At 44.3% G+C, this 19875-nt stretch overlaps 1 protein-coding gene across 2 annotated transcripts in view; it reads left to right on the top strand.

Moving 5' to 3' along the window:
* The window catches only part of AGBL1 (AGBL carboxypeptidase 1), a 565654-nt gene that overhangs the window by 213211 nt on the left and 332568 nt on the right, over positions 1-19875 (top strand). For both annotated transcript variants that reach the window (XM_053658825.1, XM_053658826.1), the window contains exons 18-19: positions 9021-9152; positions 13174-13350. In XM_053658825.1, the coding sequence (XP_053514800.1) occupies positions 9021-9152; positions 13174-13350 (309 nt within the window). The remainder of the gene's footprint in view (positions 1-9020; positions 9153-13173; positions 13351-19875) is intronic.

Genomic DNA, 19875 nt, shown 5'->3' with positions numbered 1-19875 from the left:
CATTAGCTGGTGGGAGAGACTCATCTGATATCACACTGACCCCCATGGTCCTTTTCCTGTTCTCTTTGAACTCCAACTTTGTTTCTTTTGTTTGTGAGTGGCTCAGGAAACCTACTCCAGATGTTGAATCCAAAAGCCCAGACACATGGTCAATATTGATATATTTGTACATTGGAACCCTAGCAAACAATAAAAATTAAAATGACACCACCAACAGAAAAGCGTCAATATACTCATCAGTGTGGATGGGTTTCAGAAACATGTTGAGTGAGGTGTGCTAGACACTAAAGAGGACAAAGTCCACGTGTGAAGTTCAAGATCAGGAAATCTGTGAAGATATAAATTCAGGACAGTGTTTGCCTCTAGAAGAGAGTAAGTAATTGGGGCCGAGGGGGAGCTTTCCAGGTCAGTGGAAATGTCGTTCTGTATTTTGATTAAAGAGCCAGTTACACCAAAACTCATTGATCTGTGCATGCAAGATCTGTGCATTTCACCAAAGGTGCACATGTACCTAAATGTGGAGAATTAAATATCAATAAATTAAAGCATAGTCATTGAGCTTTGAAATGTAACTAGGAGACAGAGGGGGGTGTTCCGAGTGAGATGGATCTCATAGAGACTTGCAGTTTAGGCCAAAGGAGACATCTTTTGTAGAAGAGACTGGAAAGACTGCCAAATAAGATCTATCTGGGTCTAGCCAGAGAAAAGCCATGCAAGCAGAGAAGCTCAGAGAAGCAGACAGGCTCAATGATTAGCTAGTAAGAGGCATTGAATAAGCTGCACTTGGTGGGCAAGGAGGGCCAGGAGGCAGGCAGCAGGAGGACCCGTCAGGCATAGCCTGGGAAACTGGAAGGAAGCTCTAAGGCTCCCGGGAAGCAGGGCCAACAGCCTTTTTCTGAGCTGCTATGTTGCAGCTGACCTTGGCCTCTTTGCCACTGCAAAGCATCTGGGCTTCGGAATCAGGACAGGCATGGGTCCCCATCTTCTTGGCCCTCACTCTGTGAGAGTGAGCTGGGAAAGAAAAGCTCTTTGAAGAGCTCATTGATTTCTGTTTCCAAGTCACCCAAACTGGGCCACTTTCTGCCAAGGCACAGGGTGGGAAGATTTTGGTTTTGTCTTTCTCTGGGGCCAAATGAAACAGAATTTTAAGCTACTTAAATGATTTCCCTGGTTTTATTTTGTCCCTCTGGCAAAGTTTTAGTTAATCAACTTCTCTTCAAAGAGGTACAAATGGAGGGGGCACAGTGGATGACATGTCTCTTCCTGAAGCCTAACCTCCAAAGTTTTCATACACAGCATTTATTTTAGCTGTGTCTATTTTTCTTTTCTCTCTTTTTAAAATCTTCACCCAAGGACGTGTTCATTGGTTTCAAAGAGGGAGGAATGGAGAGCAGATGAGAGAGAGAGACGGACAGAGAGACATTGATGTGAGAGAAAACCGTCAAGATGACTCCCATATGTTCCCTGACTGGGAATCAAACCTGCGTCCTAGGCATGTGCCCTGACTGAGAGTCAAGCCCACAGTCCTCTGGAGTAGGGGACAGTACTCCAACCAGCTGAGCCCCCCAGCCAGGGCTACATGGGTACTTTCGATGCAATTGAAATATGTTGGGAAGGAGGGCGTCTTATAATGCATAACACCAGGAGGGCAGAAAACCTTCTCTAGTATTTCCTAACATAATAGAAGTTCCCACTGTGGTTAGTCACGCATTAAACTGCGCTGAGTTTAATGTGAAAATTTGCACTCCAGTTAGCCCTGGGAAGGGGTCAGAATTTCTTTGTAAGCAAAGGCTGCTTCTCTAAGGCCGTGTTGGAACTTTGGCCCATAATGTCCCAATTTGAGTGGAAGTCCCTCACGTTAGGAGAGGGAGCAGAGCACGCACTCCCCTTTCAGGTAGTTGCAGGAACCCATTCCGCAGCTGCCCCCGTGGCCAGCCTCAGCCATGACTGGGAAATGAGTCTCGTGAACAGCCCTCTCAGAATAATTGAATACCATTCAATTGGTATGCTGCTAATACCATTCCCTTCATAGAGATGCTGATTTGCTCCACTTGGGAGCTTGGGCTGAATGCTGACTGCAAAATATTGTACACAAGCTGGAATCTCCAGGGCTTTCGCAAGCCCTGGTCGCTGTAATTGGAAGCGTTGCTGTTTTGGGTTTCCAGCACATGCCCCAGAATGTGCCTCTTCCCGGCTCCAGCCTCGCCTCCACTTTCCTGTGGCAGTGGTATAAATAATGCAGAGGTCTCACTGCTGAGAAGCAGGAACAAGACCCTGATGTCAGAAATGGAAAACAGCAGCTTCAGGCTGGAAAGCTGAGCCAGAAACACAGGGATGGGTCAGCCATGAGGAACAGGACCAGCCAGGGGAGGTGTGTTTGAGATTGAGGAAGGTAACCTCATGAACAAGTGGCCCAATTAATTGATAGAGGAAGTGAAATGAGACCAAGGAATGGAGGGAAAAGAAGGGGAAGGCATGTGAGGAGCATAGTAATGTGGCCGTGAACAGCTTCTTTGCTGAGCAAGAAGGGATGGAAACACACATTTGCGTGAATTAAATTAACCTTGGATTTGGCTCAGACAAGAATTCATTGGAAAAGGTACTAGGGAGTTGTGAAGAGCCTGATTTCAATCCCATGCACACCACACAATTCGCTGAGGAAGATGTAGACACGGGAATCCATGTAGCACAGGGTGAACGAGATCAAGTCTAACCACTCCAGCTCAAAGAAAGCAAAACTTAAAACTTTTAAATCTGCATCTCTTCCTATGTTCTTGGCCTTGGGGAAAAGCACCATCATATTGTCTATTCACTTGATCTGGAAATCCAGGCATTATGTGTAACCTCTTCCTCCTTGAGCCCCTAAATCTATTTAGTCTCCAACTCTTAGAGATTTTACTTCCTTACTCCTTCATGGAACGTCTGTTTTTTTATACTTACATCTCTGTCTTAAGCGCAAGGTCCTGGTCCTTTCTCGTGCCTGGTCTCAGTCCCTTCAATCTGTTATCACCACCCCCATTCCCATGATCTGGTCACGTTGCTTCTCCTTGCTTGAACAGTTTAATGGCTCCTTCACCACCTTCAGGAAAAGGTCCAGACGTCCTAGTGCGTTGATGATCTTCCCATTGCTCACCACCCACTTCTGCAGGTACCTTAGTAAGATTCATGTTCCTTTCACTTGATTGTCTTATGCCGAGTGCTTGCAACCCTCCGCCCATCCAGAGCCATCTCTTCCTCGTTTTCCACATCCTCAGAAAGCTCTTACTCAGCAGCACTCAGCACTTGTCTTGCGATTACCACCCGCTCCAGGGAGCGCCAGGACCACCGTGTCACAGGCCTTCAAGTTGCCACTTCCAAGGAGTGCACTGTGAATGAAGCTCTTAGACTCCTGCAGCCTGCTCTTACCGATCTCCAGAAAGCCCTGAACTTACATCTAGCTCCACTCTTATTTCTGCACAAAAATGGTTTCTTCTTGACTTGGGATCAATCCCAACAAAACAGCTCCTGAAAGAGGTAGATAGAAATGACAGACGTTTCAGAACAAGGATTCTGGATTAGCACAAACTGGGGTTCAGATACATACGTACTTAACATACTTAATGGCAGTGCAAACTTGGGTAAGCCTGGGCTAGTGACTTATTTGATCTGAAATCCAGTTTTCTTGGCTACAAAACGGGGATAAGTGTAGTACCTACTTTATTATGAGATCATCTATAGACAGTTTTTAGCATAGTGTCTGAAGTATCTTCAGTATAGTAACTATTATTGCTGTTGTTATTAAGGGCAATACTATGTTGTATTAAAGTTTTAATTTTTGCCTGCCAAACAGCAGGGAGACAACAAATATTTGTTCAACCAATTCATGAATAAGTGACAGAAGATCATTGGTTATAACCTGTGGCTATTGAAGTGCCATAACTGGGCTCACTTTGTACTTACCTGGCACAAAATTTTACGGAATCAAAACATCTTCCAGCAGGAAAGAAAAAGCTTTGTCAACTGAAATAACTTGATAATTTGTCTTGTAATTGCCTCCTACAATTCAGAGGAACACATGTTTTATATAATTAACAGGCATTTATTTTTAGGGATGTCAGTTGAGCAACAAGCAGAACTGTGTCTCACCCCCTGTATTTTGAATCCTCAGAGGCCACCAGAACTGCCTGGGCAAAGCCACGGTCATTCTCACAGGTGACTAGGTCTGTAATTTGTCACTCACCTCAGCTTTCAGAGTCTGTAAGGATCAGGAAAAAAAATAACTCTTTTTTCCCATTTGAGTTCAGCATTCAAGGAGCACCTGTCACTATGTTGGTGTAGCTTCTGGCTTTATTGACAAATCTGTTGCTAAGACACAGCCTTAATTTGTTTGCAGACTTTTCCTATGAATGGTAGTTGCTAAATTCACCAAGAGAAACAGAGGTAAGGGAGGCAGGTGGGTGGAGACTTCATGATGGTAGAGGATTAATCCTCAATCATCTCCTTGGTTCCCCTAGACTAGAGGCTTTCGGAGCTCGGTCCTGGGACCAGGGGCATCTTCACCCCTGGGGATTGTTTGAAGTTCCCTTTCCCGGGCCTAACCCAGACTTACCCGATTCACAGATTTCAGGGGTGTGGCTCACCATCCACACTTTAACAAGTCCTCCAACTTATTCTGACAATTTACTCTGACAGGCGATCACATGTGAGACCCACTGATCTAGACTCCAGATCAGAAGAGTGGTTCTCAGCCCTGGCCATACGTTAGAATCACCTGGAAAATGGTTTAAAACCCCACAGTCCTGGTATGACTGCAGACCAATTAAATCAAGATCTCCGGAGGTGGGCCCCCGGCATGGATATTTTTAAAGTCTCCTCGGGACATTCTAGTCTGCAGATGGATGCAGACGCAGTGGCCTGGGGGTGTATTTATCAGAAAGAGCAGAATCCCACTCAGGCAACCCAGGTAGTAAGATGCAGAGTTTTGAAGGAAGGAAGTCCAGAAGGCGTTACAGAAACTGCAAAGGACCAGTATCCCGGATGGTCCTTTCTGTCCCGTTTCTCTTTCTGTGGCTGCATTTTCTGTTTTCTGCTCTCTCTTTCCGCAGTTGCTGAACTACCCCACCCTTTACAGAACAACTCATTCTGCTTGTTCACTGTGTCCCCACTGCCATTGTCTGTCTTCTGTGTGGTTTGGCTTGTCACTGGACCAACTCCCTCCTCCCAATTCCAATAACATTTCAGCTCCAACACTCACAACTCAGTGGTAGTGGGAAGCTGGGGAGACTTATTTTCTCATATGATTTTGACTTAAAACTATGACTTAACAATATCACATAAACTATGTTCATTTTTTTACTGAAGAGAAAATACGCTTGAAAAGGACTTTCCGGCTCATGGAGAATTTACAATGTAGTTTAAAAATTCCCCTGAATATAATAGTGGTTCATTACTAATGACAATTAAGTGAAGGGGGGAGTGAGGTAAACAGAGAACAATTTCAAGTCCATTAGTCCTTGAAACCCTTGTCTCACAGGCATTTGTCTGTCCAAACACCGACCTGCTCCCTTCTGCTCAATCAGTGTTCCTGTCTGCAACCCCCGTGATTCCAGAAACTGGCCCTGACATCTGCGAGGCCTTCCTACTCATGTTCGTCCCCCAGCAGAGCAATGGGGTTTGCCAGCTCCAGTTTGCCCTCAAAGACTAGGTCTTCGTCTTCTCCTGTTCTGCCCGAGCAGACCTTCCACGCATTTGTCCTTTCATTTTCCCCTTACATGTGTTTGTTTTATGATTCCCTGCATGCACCCAGTTGTCCTGGGCTCCTTGCCTGCTGCCAACAGCTTCCTGGTTAATGAAGGAGCTGCAGGACTTCATTGAATTCTGGAAAGTAGGCCCCGCCTCATCTGAGTCTGACCACTCCGCCAGCAGCATCACGGAGGGCGAGTTAGCTGGCTTCTGCTGAGATAGTTCTGGAAACGAAAGTGCTTTGAAGTGTGGCACAGCATTGCAAGACAGAAATGACCATAGAAAGTTACTGCTTGCCAGTAATAGATATTCAGCAACTATTGAATTTAGTATGAAGCTGGAATCGATGTCCCTCTTACCCCTTTTCTTGGCCTTCCTCTGCTCTTTGAGATGGTAGCAAATACATTTACGTGTTCCAAAGGGAAATTTGGAAATTTGGAGGGAATGCTGTCAGGATCCTTGGAGCCTTCTCTTTTCTAGGATAAACATCTCCAGGGTCATCAGGTATCATGAGCTGGTTTTAGTTTACAGATATTCTTACTTTTCTTGGCTTTCTGGCTCCTCTCTACTGCGGTTTCCTAGTTTGTTCTTAAATGCCACACTCATAAATGGAAAACACTATGTAGATATAAATTGACTGGTGTGAGGTACATTGAACTGGTTGTTCTCTTAATATATATTCACTTTACTTCTGCAGAGGCAATTTATGGTTGGAGTAATCATTAATTTTTGACAGCTGTGGCCACTGATTCATTTTGAACAGACTGCCATCCAGAACCTTCAGATCTGTCATTCCAAATCTGCTTCTCAGTTCCATGTCTCAGTCCTTCACCGTGTCACTCCTTGAACCCAACTGTAGGATATTGCTCTTGCTCCCACTTATGGGTTTCTATTCCTGCTCATTCTATTCCTTTTGCCACTTCTAATTTCCACTCCAATAGGTTTACTCTGCTACCACTAGTCCTCAATTCCGTATAGTCAGTACCTTTGACAGGTACCTTTGCCCTTCACCCAACACACAAAGGCTGTACTTGTAGACACTGAGGAACAAATGTGAGGAAATACCTCATTAAAATACTAGGACTTCATTCTCTGCGAAGCACACAGATGCATTGTAGCACATGTCCGTTTCACATATGCGGTCATAGCCACACAGCTCTACAAAGCCTTGGGAACTGAACTGGCCATGTAATCCCCCACCAAATTAAGAAAAAGAACACTATCAGCTGCCCAGAGACACCAGGCAATACTACCCCCCAAAACCATACATGTGCCCCTAATTTCTGTCGCCATATTCATTTTGCCTAGTTTCGAACATCATATAGAGGAAATCAGGTACATGTATTCTTTTCTGTCTAGCTTGTTCTGTCATTTACAGTGCTGGAGAGCGTTCTGTTGAATCATGATGCCACGGTTAACTAATCTATCCTACTGTTTACAGTCTTAGGCTAGTAACAGTGGTGCTTCTAGGTACATTCTTGGCATCTTCTGGGACCTAATGTACACATTTCTTTTGGAAGGGTTCTAGAAAATGTATACATTCAGCATCAGAAGACACTCCCAATTTGTTGTCCGGAGAAGTGGTATCAGCTGATAGTCCCACAAGCTGGGTCCAGGAGCTCCCCTGCTGCCTGTCCTGGTCAGCGTTGGGTGTTGTCTGCCTCTGTGACTTTATCAGTCCCATGAGAGGCAGTAGCAGTACGTCATGGTGTTTAAATTGTATTTCCTTGTTGTTAATGAGGTCAAGCCATCCACTTTCATTTGCTTGATAGCCATTTGGACATCCTCTTTTGTAAAACATTGATTCCAGATCTTTTGCCTATTTAAAAATTGGGTCACCTCTCCATTCTGTGTCGATGTATTTAGCAAGATGGGATTGGGTCGTGAGTTTGATCATGTTCTTGGGATCAGCACTGGCCACTGGTAAGGGGGGTGCTGGTAATGCGTGCCATGCGATGACATCACAATTAATTAAGCAGCCATCCGTGGATGATTTTAATGAAGTGTCAACTCAGTAAGTGCCTCGGGCACCCAATGGCTACTACAACTGATCATTATGGCAGTAATGAGGACTATAAGCCCTTAGATTTTTTAATTCATTGAGTGGTTACACAAAGAAAATGACAAGATTAGATTTTCGTAAACTTTCAACTCAATGTGTTGTTTGAGAATGAAAGAACGTCTGTGATAGTCATAAAAGAATATCTGATTTCCTATAATCACAGGGCCTGGTATTGCTGAGAACCAATTACACTGACAATTGCAGTGTCTCACAGGAATGTTAGGAACTGACTTGCAAATACTGAGGTCTGGAACTTGGAATGGGGGCGTGTGATCGTGCCTAAATGGAACAGACGATCTGGAACCCCTAGTTATTCGAGCCTCACTCAGCAGTGACACACTGTCTGGGGAGACCAGCCCTCCTCTGCTTAAACGCCCTATGACAGACTCACCCAGGAAAATGCCTCCAAAGAGGATGCTTTTTTTTTTTTTTGATTTGTCAGAACAACCCTGTTTACCCCCAGATCTCATAAATAGGATCAAAGATAAGTGTGGTCCTGGAAGATAAGTATACACTCTGGCTCAGCAGGAAGTAGCTTGCACACCAAAGAAATTGCAAGACTTTGCTAATATATATCATCAGAACCTGAGCAATGCATGTTGGAGTGAATTCTAGGTGTGTTAAACTGTCAGTAAGGGCAGAAGGTAACTGGCTTCCTTAATGAGAGGAAATATTCTGAAGATTTTAAATGCATATTTCCTGTGGATTTTTAAAATCATATAAATTGCTCATTAAAAAAAAAAAAGCTCTGGCCTACCCTGACAGGTGTGGCTCAGTGGGTTGGGTGTCATCCCAGAAAGCGAAAGGTTACCGATTCACAGTTCCCAGTCATGGCACACGCTCAGGTGGCAGGTTTGGTCCCAGGTTGGGGCATGTACAAGAGGCGCCCAATCGATGTTTCTCTGTCATATTGATGTTTTCATTCTCTCTCTCAAAGTAAATAAATAAAATCTTTTTTTAAAGGCTTTTGTTTCTATTTCCTCTTCTAGTTTTAACCCTGTGTCTTCTCCTGCCACAAGTGTATTTCCTCACATCCTGTTCATTCCTACACCCCTTCAGATCTAACCTTTTCCCCAGTAATGTGATCAACACAACTCTCACCAAAGTCGAGAATGATGCCACTGTCTTTGATTCTGCTTGGTGAACAGTATCTACCTGAGAAAGGTGACATTTTAAACTCCTAAGAAATCAATAGATGTGACCTGGATTGACTGTTTTCTTTGCTTGGCCTTTGTAGGTCTTCTGTGACTTCCATGGCCACTCCCAAAAGAAGAATGTGTTCCTCTATGGCTGTAGCATCAAGGAGACCTTGTGGCAGGCAGAGTCCGCTGTGGGTGCATCTGCTCTCTTGGAAGATGTCAGCTACAGGGTGAGTCTGAAGGGCCTATCTTGATGGAAAGAAAGAAAAAAACAAAACAAAACTATATCTGTAACATAGGAAATGTACACACTATAGGGAATCCATGAATCCAAGTTTGGCTTCTTGAAGTGGTTAAAAAAAATGATAACCCTTTAGCCAATCTCTGTCTAAGGAAAGAAAGAAGACACAAGTTGCCAAAATTATGAATGAAAGGGGACATGGCTACCAACCTTCCAAAATATAAAAGAATACTGCTAACAATGTCTGTGCCAACAAATGGACAGATTCTGGAGAAGACCCACATTGCCAAAACGGACTCGAGAGGACCTGGTATCCAGTACAACCCGTTGTTTGTATGATGAGTGAGTCATGTCAGTAATTAAAATCCTCTCACAGATACAATGCAGCCAAATGACTTGGTGGTGGATTCTGTCAAAATCATCCAGAAATAGCTAATACTGATTGTAAAGAAATTCTTTCAAAAAAGCATAGAAACACTTCCCAACTCATTTTCTAAGTCTTGAATTACTCTGATATTAAAGCCAGAAAAGGTATCACAAGAAAGTAAAGCCAATATCGCTCACAAACAGCTATCCAAAAATCCTTTACAAAGTATTAGCAAGTCAGCCCAGCTGTGTACAAAAATCATTACCCACTGTGACAGAGTGGGGTGTATGTCATGAATGTAAGATTATGTTAACATAAAAAGTCAAATACTCTTCTACTCCTTGTGAATACACAAGTGGAAAAAACTACATCATTATCTCAACAGATTACAAAAAGCATTTGACAAAGTTAAATGTTCATTCAAAATAAAATCTCACAACAGACTAGGAACAGAAAGGGAATTCTTCAGCCTGGAATTCAGCATTTAGAAATGTCTCATAGACTGTTTTCCCCATAAGGTCAGGAACAAGGCAAGAGTGCTTTTACCATTTCTGTTCATTTTACTGGATGTTTTAGTTCAATAAGACACAAAAATATTAAATAGAGAAAGATTGGGGAAAAAAGCAGAACTGTCTTTATTCACAGGTGATATAGTATTTTATTTAGAACATTCTTAGTGATCTAGAAAATAAACTGCTAGGACTAGCAAGCCAGTTTAGCAGGGTCAGTATAAAAGTTGATTTTATTTCTGTACCAGCAATGAACAATCCAGAAATGAAATTAAGACCAAAAAAAATCTGTTTGCCATAATATAATATTGAAAAGATTAATTCAACTAGAAATTAATGGAAAACTACACTGAAAACTACAAAACATTATTGGGGGGGAATTTAAAGAGACCTAAATATGTAGAGAAATACACCAAGTCTGTGGGTTGGAAGACTCGATGTTTTAAAGGTGGTCATTCTTAGCGAATTTTTCCGTAGATGGAATACAATTTCTATCAAAATCTCAGCAGGCACGTTTGTTGATATTATGTGAAAAGGCAAAAGAATTAGAATTGCCAAAGAGATTTTACAAGAGAAGAATAAAGACTTACCTTACATGATTTTAATACTTACACGATTTCAAAACTATAACCACAGTTATCTTTTTTTAATATGGGAAACCAGACAGGGCTGACAAGAGTCTGCAGAAAGCAGATGAATTAAAAGGCCATTTGGGCTTCTACAGGGTGCCTTGAAACCAGAATTACTGAACCAGCATCCTCCCCCACCTGTTATGGCTGTGCCTGATTCCGCTGCATCGGACAAGTGGGATTTGGGGTCTCTTGGGATGCAGAAGATTCATTTGTGTATGCGTCCTCTTATTTACTCCTTCTAAGAACGCTCACAGGGAGGTGTGAATTCTCCCATTTTACAGGTGAGGGGCCCTATGGCTCAGGGAGGCCGAGGAGTTTCTTTGGAGTCATTCAGCAGATACCTGGGGGAACTAACTGGACTCTTGGCCCTGACCTGTTGGGCCCCGTGACCCCTGTGTTCAGATGCGTGTGGTATTGAGTGTCTAGGCAGAGTCTGGGTCACAGTTCCAGCCGTCTGCTCCTGAGCAGTCTTTAACAAGTGTTCTGAAGGTGCTTTTAGAAACTGAGTAAGGGCCACAAGAAGTGAGTTTTTCTTGGGATATGTATATAATAATTACAAATAATGATATATTGGTATTTGTCACATGGTATTTGTGTTTCTCTGACTAGCTTATTTCACTTAATATAATAGTATCCAGGTCCACCCATGCTGTCACAAAGAAGTAGTGTCTACGAATAGTTTATTTATGCCTATTAACCAGTCCCCTCAGGATCTGGATGTGCCTTCTCTGAGCAGCGTGGCCTCACGTGCAGATTTCATGTGAACAAGGCAAAGACCTGCCCTTGTGGAGCATCTAGGCTGCAAGGTAGAAACTAGACACGTGGTTACATAAACAGCAGTTGAATGGGAGTTGTGATGAACATTTTGTAGGGAAGCTGGGGCAGTGGGATCACACGAAAGGGGACGAGAGTGGACAGAAGAAAGCAATGAGGAGGCCACTGCAGAGACTCAGATGAGAGCGTCAGCATCTCATTCCCCTTGTTCAGATGACACTGTGGGCCTCGAGGATGCAGGAACTCGGAGATCACAGTAAACTCTGGTAGTAATTATGTTAATGTGTACTTATCTGTCATATGTACTTTATAGTATAATTAACAATTACATTAATCTCTACATGGATATAATTAACAATTATATTAACCTTTATATTACTATAATTAACAGTTATATTCATTTTTATATTGATATAATTAGCATGCTTCTTTTAAGCATGAAGACAGGAAGGACCAGAGATATTAAGAGCTTTGCTCAATGTCCTAGAAATGACCAAAACCCCATTTCTTTAAAAAGAATGATTTCTTAATTTATATTGTCATCAATATGTTCTCTACCTCTACCTTCTTCCTGCAATTTGTCCAAAAAACCTAAAGTTTTGCTGTTTGTTATCTAATGTACGTAACTTTATAATATGTGCTGGTCTGTGGAGATCCTGTCAACACTGAACTGCGAAAACCCTTCCTGTTACTGTCGCAGGCATTTCGGGCTGTCTTGGTGCAGGACTTGTGCTGACCCAGAGTCTTGGTGTGCAAACTCAGTATCTGTCTCTGAAGGGAAGGGGAGTCTTTGTTCCTGGGGGTCTGCTGGCTGCAACCCCTCTCTGTCGTTCTGGGAGTGGCAAGGCTGTACAGATGCCTTTTTAAAAAAATTGATTTTAGAGAGAGGAAAGAGGGCAGAAAGGGGGAGGGGGGAGAGAGAGGAAGAAGAGGAAGAGAAACATTGATTCATTGTTTCATTTATTTATGCATTCAGTGGTTGCTTCTTGCATGTGCCCTGACCAGGGATTGAACCAAAAACTTGGCCTGCTGGGTTGATGCTCTAACCAACTGAGCCACCCAGCTAGGCCAGATGCCTTCTAAATGGAGACTTAGTGGTCTCACCTAAAGCTTTCTATCCTAGGGAGGAAAAAAATGGTATATATGAATGCAAAGAGTAACGGATTTTTAGGAGTTTTATAATTGGTCCAGCTTGAGATGTATGGACCAGAGGATGAGACTGAAGAGCTCATTCTGGCAGTTACAGTCTCTCAGGAAACAAGTGTTTCTGTTCAAGAGTCATCAAGAGCCCACATGACTGAGGTAAGTGCACAGTTCTTAGTTCGGCCCTTAGAGCTTGAACACAGTGAGGCTGTAAACATAGGTCCCTGTGCAGTCTGTGGCTTCCCACTGGGCCCATGTCTGTCGTGTATGAGGCCGAACATCTGTTTGTAGCACTTGTCCACAGCAATGCAGAAGGACAAAGCTGGAAGATCATAGTCTCTGGAGTTGTCAAGGAGACTCAGTATCTGTTTCTTTCGAGCCCTTTTAAGTCTCAGTGACCTCATATTTAAAATGATTTTTAAAATGATATTCATGTCTTAGGGTTGATACCAGATTTGTGGTAGCATACGATAAGTGTCTGCTGTATTGATGCTTAATGAACATTGAGAAGTCAGTTTTTATGATGGCATATCCCCAGTCACCTGCAGCTTATGGTAATTTGATTTTTTTTGTTTTTAATTGTAGACTCTTCCCAAAATCCTTGATAAGCTAGCACCAGCCTTCACAATGAGCAGCTGCAGCTTCGTCGTGGAGAAATCTCGAGCCTCTACTGCCCGGGTAGTGGTGTGGAGAGAGATGGGGGTGTCCAGAAGCTACACCATGGAGAGCAGCTACTGTGGCTGCAACCAGGGCCCCTACAAGGTAGGTGGGGCCTCGGGATACCCAGTCTTTCTGTCCAGCAGCATGTCTCTCCAGTGGCGGGCGAGGGGCTCTCTGGCCTTGCTCTCTGATCTTGCAGAAGAACTAGTTCAGTGGCTGCCTTCACTGGCAGCGTCGTCTGTGTTGATCCTGGAAGCAAATCGGGCATGCCTGCTGATTTTGTTTGTCAGTCATCTGCCTTTGCCAACAAGCAGCAGGGTGCCTCCCGCTGACATGCACCCCCAGCTTTTATGGAGCCGCTGCCTGGTGCTGTTACATGCACAGGAACATTTTACAACGAGTAGACTGACTAGTCCCCTGTGCATCATGAAGGACGTAGGTTGGCATATAGATGTTGTCTATGTATCTAAGGACTGTGTTTCTGTCTTCTGTGCTCCTCTCAGTGGGCAGCTCTCTGCTACCTTCCATCCAGGGCGCAGGGAAGCCTGTGCGTGATGTGCATCTCCCCAGCGCCTCCCCAAGACGAGTGGCTCTGGGACGCGTGCACTAGTGTCGAGTGAGAGGGCTCGTGGAAATCACGTTCCTCCCACAGCTCTGTGAACTGCACAGGCAGCCGGGGCACTGCTGCAGCGGCTGTTCCAGCCGCTCTGCCCGCTCCCTGGGAGGGGAGGTGAACAAGAGACGTTTGTGCCAGTGCCAGCATGGTAGGCTTTTAAAAAATTTGTTAGGCAAACTGACAGGCTGCTCCTTGCTGACTTCCATTCAGCCCCCAGAATACCTGGAATTCACTTGCCTTGAAGCTCATTGTGTTGGCTTTGATTCTCTCCTGGAACAGCCAGGAAACTCTTGGCGCAGACACAGCCCTGTGCTTGTGGAAATCTGTTCGCTATCAAGGGGCCTCAGGGGAGCGACAGGCGATGAACACAGTCTGACTTTCCACCCAGCCGAAGGGGGTTTTCGACCCAGTGCTACCGAACCGCCCGTTTCGAGCCATTAGTTCTGTTGTATAGCCAATTAGTCTAATCGGTCGCTCGAAAGATTTGTTTTTTATTAATTAATCATTGGGCAGACTCATTCAGCTGTATTAATCCTTACTTACCCACATTAACATCGATGCGGAGTGAGAAGGGGGAGGTCAGTGGACGGGCGTGGGATTGGGTGTCCAAAGGCCTCACTCTCCAACCTCCCAGCAGGGCTGTGAGCTACTTACCTGTAGATGGGCCCGTATCAAATGCAGATATTAATAAAGATTCCTCTCCTCTGTACTATACAAGGTTTTTGTAAAGGCCAAAAGAGATGCATATATGAATGTCCTTGGATATCATATGATCCGGAATCTGTTTACTCTCTTGATATTTAAAGCCCATAGGATTGCAAAAAGAATAAGCCTGGAATATTGTGTCTCTAAGGCCTTAAAGCTATATAGACTTGTGCCTCTCTAGCTGTATATCTCTTGATGGAAAGGGGCCAGCTACTTGGTTAAAAGACAGCTCTGTGTATCCATCACAGACTTATTGGACTGGTGACTTTCATGGACTTTGTTCCTTCCAGTGCCAGTTCAAGTTCCAGTTTCTAGTCCCATAAGTATCAGTGCCATTCACAATAAATCAGCTGGAAACTCCAAGTCCTTTGCAGCGGTTGTTTGAAACCTAAGTGACTCACAGGGCTAGGCCCTCACCAACTCTCCGTCTTCCACTAGCCATACATAGTGGCTGTTGGAAAGGACAGAGACTGAACGAGTCTTGCCCAAAGGGACGGCTTTCCAATTTCAGCTCAGCATTTGCTCTGAGACGTTTTCTATGTGGAGAAGGAACAGGTTAAAGGAAGCCCTCCCCGTGCTAGACATTGTTCTGCTTTAATGGTCCCATTCTCAGTATTAAACGCCTCTGCAAATGGGTTGTTTTTCTCTCCCTTTGGTTTTCTGTCCTTCTAAATGTGGTTGAATGACTGAGCAGAACTGCAGAGAGTGAGCAGGAGAGAGGATGCTGAGTAATTTTATATTTGGGGGGGCAACGCCCCCCAGGAAGGAAGCTGGCCCAGAGTTGGGTGTTTTGGTGATTTTTGTTTGAGGAATATAGTGAACTCTGTGAGCTATAGAACAGTGTAGAAATTTCCATCCTGAACATATTGTAAATGGCTTTTGTACATGGAGAAGCTGACTCCCAGCTGAGTCCTGAGGTTATTATTGTAAGGTCATCTTTCCATTCTTTGTTTAGCATTACCATTTATTCCAAAGATGGAGGATACTTAAATATGCCCATGAGAGGCACTCCTTCCTTCCTTCATAAGAATATAAATATTTTTGCAGTTTGTCTGGTTAACGTGGCTTTAAAGTCGTTCCAATCACTTCTCCCCCAGCACATGAAGTACCTGATTTGTTAGTATTGAAATGAAATATCATTCCTTACAGTGACATTTATGTTGGAACTGCATTAAAGAACATAAGCTATTACCTTCAAATAATTGTTATTAATATGATATTTTCCCTTCTGTTTTCCAGTCTATAGTTGGCTATTTTAAAAAAAAAATTCCTGCTTTTGTTTCTTTGGGATATAGTCTCTTTTGCTAGGTTATGTACTTAGGGCCATAATTTGTATTGAACATGGAAGTCCCACCCACAGAGAGATTTACTGTAGCTCTCAGAGACTGGTCCAAAGCTGTTGAGGCTGTTGAGGGAAAAAGCAAAAACAAAAGGATGATGTATCCTTTGGGGGCACACTTCTTAGAGGCATGTGTGGACAGCTGCATGCTTCACACTGAGTCCTCGCTGTCTGGGGTCACCTACACGGTGTGTTTGCACATACAAAGGCATGTGACTGGGCCCCATGGGCTGCTTGTGGCTTTGGAGAGTAACTCGAGTAACTCCCACCCAAGAAGGCTGTCTACATGCTTCTTGGCAACACCGCTCACGTGCCTGGCGGCCCCGTGGGGCTTAGCCTTAGAGAAAGGGCAGAAGGTGGGTGAGTCAGCCGGTGTTCAAATTCCCTGCCTGCAAGCTGCTCCCTTGCATTGGGTCCGGCAGCAATCCGTCTTTCCGCCACCGACGTATTCCAGCCTCAGAACTGCTCCTGATCCTTCCCAATGTCTTCATTATGTCTAGATGAAACCCCACCTCTTCTCAGGACATGTAGGCCTTTTACAGTCTCCTCATTCGGTTTCTAATTTTCAGAACCTGGTTTAATAGAAAGTAGGTGTTAAAGATGTATGATGAGTGATGAATGGGTGAATAAATAATTGAGCACGTGACAGAACAGAGATTTCCAGGCAGTCCGGTGGGAGCCCTCTCAGCCTGTGAGTGGCAGAAAAGGAGAATTATTGTGGTCCAAATGTGGTGTGAGCCAGTCTGAATGGAGAGTTGAAGGGTGGCGTTGGAAAACATGGGGTGGGGGCGAGGGTTACGCATGAGATCACAGCACTGAGAACTTTCAGACATGTCCCTATTTACATGATTTGGGAGCATCTGATGGATTCTTGCCCAGCATAACACAGTTCCAGCCCAGGTATAGGATCTCATGTGGCCACATTCTAATAACGGATGATGATTAGATGAAAAAGCTTCCATAGTACATGCTGGGCAGGGGTGCTACAGCCCACCTTCTAGATCCTTGTGCAGGGCCCAGGCACTCACTACCCCTGCATCCATCACTGGAAATTGTCGCTGATGGAAGCTGGCTTGCCAAAGCTGTGGGTCCTCCGTGAGAGCAGCCTGCAGCCAGTGGCTGGTCTTAGGGAAGGGGGATGCAAAGGCTTGGCCTCTTAGCCTCAGTTGGGCAAACTCCAAAAGGCTATTCAGCTCCTGAGCTCTTTCTTTGTAGAGTCAGTTTGCTGGGGCTGGTGTTGCAATTGCATCATGATTCAACTTCCTCCTCTGCCCAGTTCTCTCCTCACCACTCACAGGTGTTGCAACAAGCACACCCAAAAAATCCTTCTGCAAAACAATGTATAGCAGTATTTAAATAGGCCCACATTAGAGAATATGAATTATGGACCTAAGCACTTAAGCTATTGAAGATGGTTGGATAGGGATGAATTTTACAGAAGAAATGAACACATCTGAGCTCAGCTTTCAAGGCCCCCAGCATTGTCTCCTTCACACTCTGTTCCTCACAGACTGTTCACGGAACGAAGCCCCATAAAGGACTAGAGATTGGAGCTGGGTGCAGGGCCTCTTACCCTGCTGCTGGGGTCCAGAAGGGAGGCTGGGTGGACTGTCTCCTGCAGCTGCCCCCTCAGATGACTACAGACTGGGGTGCTGAAACAACATCAGTTTATTCTCTCCCAGTTCTGGAAGCTAGAAGTCCAGAACCAGGGTGTTAGCAATGCTGCGTTCTCTCTAAAGGCTCAGCGGTAGATCAGTTGCATGTCTTTCTCTTGGTTTGTGGTATTACTGGTGTTCCTTGGCTTGTAGACTTATATCCCTCCAGTCTCTTCCTGTGTCATCAATGGCTTTGTCCACTGTGTGCCTCTGCTTCTGCATCTCCTCCCCTGTCTTCCCCGCTCCTCCTAAGTACACAGTGGATGTAGGCCCAGCCGACTCCATGTCCAGTAGGACGTGATCTTCACTACATCCACAAAGATGTGGATGGCAACAGCCAAAGAAAGTCACATTCCGAGGTGCTGGGAAGGACACGTGTTTTGGGGACACACCATACAGCCTAGTACATTGGGTCAAGCAAGAAGGTACAGAATGTTTAGACCCAGGAACCAGAAGGAGCTTTGTGTTTCTGTCTTCATCTCATCATGCCGTAAAGCCCTAAACAAATTATAAACAGGCCTTGCTCTCTGTTTAGCTCACAACCAAGAAAATTAAATGTTTGAGATTTTCTTAGAACATCTGTGCTTTTCAGGTCATGGACTTTATATTTTAAAAACTGTTCAATATCCCAATGAGAGTTTAAAGATTTTTATGTGTGTGTGTGTGTTTGTAACTCCTGGGGTACCCTTAGGTCAAGGTTTCTTAAATTGCCTGTAGAACAAAAGAGTCTAGGAATAGATGTAATTATATACAAGAGTGCGCCTATATGAACACTTTCTTGGGGGAGGATCTGTAGTTCTTAAGATATTCTTGCAGGGATGGGAGACCTCCCTCAAGATTAAGGGCACATGCTTTTGTTTATCGAATCCAAGTTTCCCCGAGGGCCCTTCATAGCTCTCCAGTTTCCACTCTTAAATCAGCTCTAGAAGTGCCTGGTTTGACTTGGTGAAAATCAAACAGAGTCTGTAAACCGCTGACAGTTTCTGCCCGCTTATCAGTTAGCACAAGAACAATGGTGCATCTCGTTAAGTGTGGACGGGTGTGACTTGAGTCCAAATCGTCTGTGATTAGCTGAGACACCAGCTCTGCAGGACGCTGCTTCTCACCGGCGGATGTTTAGACAGAGAGTGGCATCAGTATCGCCAGGGATTCCTCAGGGCTGGACTCTCAGGTCACCGTGTCAGAATCCGCATTTGGACAAGACCCGTGGGTGATCCTCGACCCTAGGAAAGATCGACAGGCACCGATTTAGAGTAACCTGGGTGGACAGGGTGGTGAGAAAGGATTAGGGGTCATGAAAGGGAAGTTGGGAGCTCTGGCTTTTCTGGAAGGGCAAAGACATTGTTCCCAGAATGTTTTTGAGCTAGAAGGAAATGTTGAATTGCAATGTATTGGAACTTTTTTTTTTGGTTGATTGATTTTAGAGAGAGAGAGAGAGGAAGTGGGGGAGAGAGAGGGAGAGAGACACTGATTTGTTGTTGCACTCATTTATGCATTCCCTGGTTGCTTCTTGTATGGGCTCTGACCAGGCAACCATTGACCCAGCAACCATGGCATATTGGGGTGATGCTCTAACCAACCAAGCTCCCTGGCCAGGGCCTGATTTGTGCCAACATTTTAATGCTCAGTGAGCTTCTCACATCCATATTCTTCAACTACCTTCCCTTTTCCAGGATTTAGAAAAGAGGACACTTTTCCAAATGCCTGCTTTTTTTTCATCCAAATGCCACTTTATTTCCTTGTAGATGCAAACATGAAATCTGGATACTAATCCGTCATTTTTGTATAGACCACTCTCTGAACCTTTCAGGGCAATACTCTGTCCTTTCTTATTGTGATTCAATAAGGTTTTTTGTTTGTTTGGTTTTGGTTTTTTAGCTTATTTTTTATATTATTGCAAAGCTTATTATGAACCCCCATATTAGCTCACTGCAGGCTGAATGGGGTGCTGAAATATTATCCTTCTTCTGTAGCCCTCTATCCTGTGATGTCTGTCAGCATTATGATAGAATATAAAAAGGAATTCAGTAAAAACCAAGAGGCAGAGATGCTCACAAGGCTGCCATCAGGGGCCTTTCCTGAGATGGCTAAAGCTCTGGAACTATGGATTTTAAATGCCCTTGTAGAAGGTGGTTCCTCGTATCAAAAGTAATCCAATGAGCCTCAAATGGCCTCTGGTTCTTTAAAAACAATTTGGCTTCAGAGGACCAAGAAGAGGAAGAGATGGCTTATGTGTGTGAATATTACTCTCCCCATGTGATCAGTGTAAATGCAATAAGCAAGCTACCCGGAAAGAAGAGACATGAAACCAA

Source organism: Artibeus jamaicensis, unplaced genomic scaffold (genome assembly GCF_021234435.1).
Source record: "Artibeus jamaicensis isolate MK-2021 breed Jamaican fruit bat unplaced genomic scaffold, CSHL_Jam_final scaffold_612, whole genome shotgun sequence".
Taxonomy (NCBI): domain Eukaryota; kingdom Metazoa; phylum Chordata; class Mammalia; order Chiroptera; family Phyllostomidae; genus Artibeus; species Artibeus jamaicensis.
This window is presented reverse-complemented; position numbering and strand designations above follow the sequence as displayed.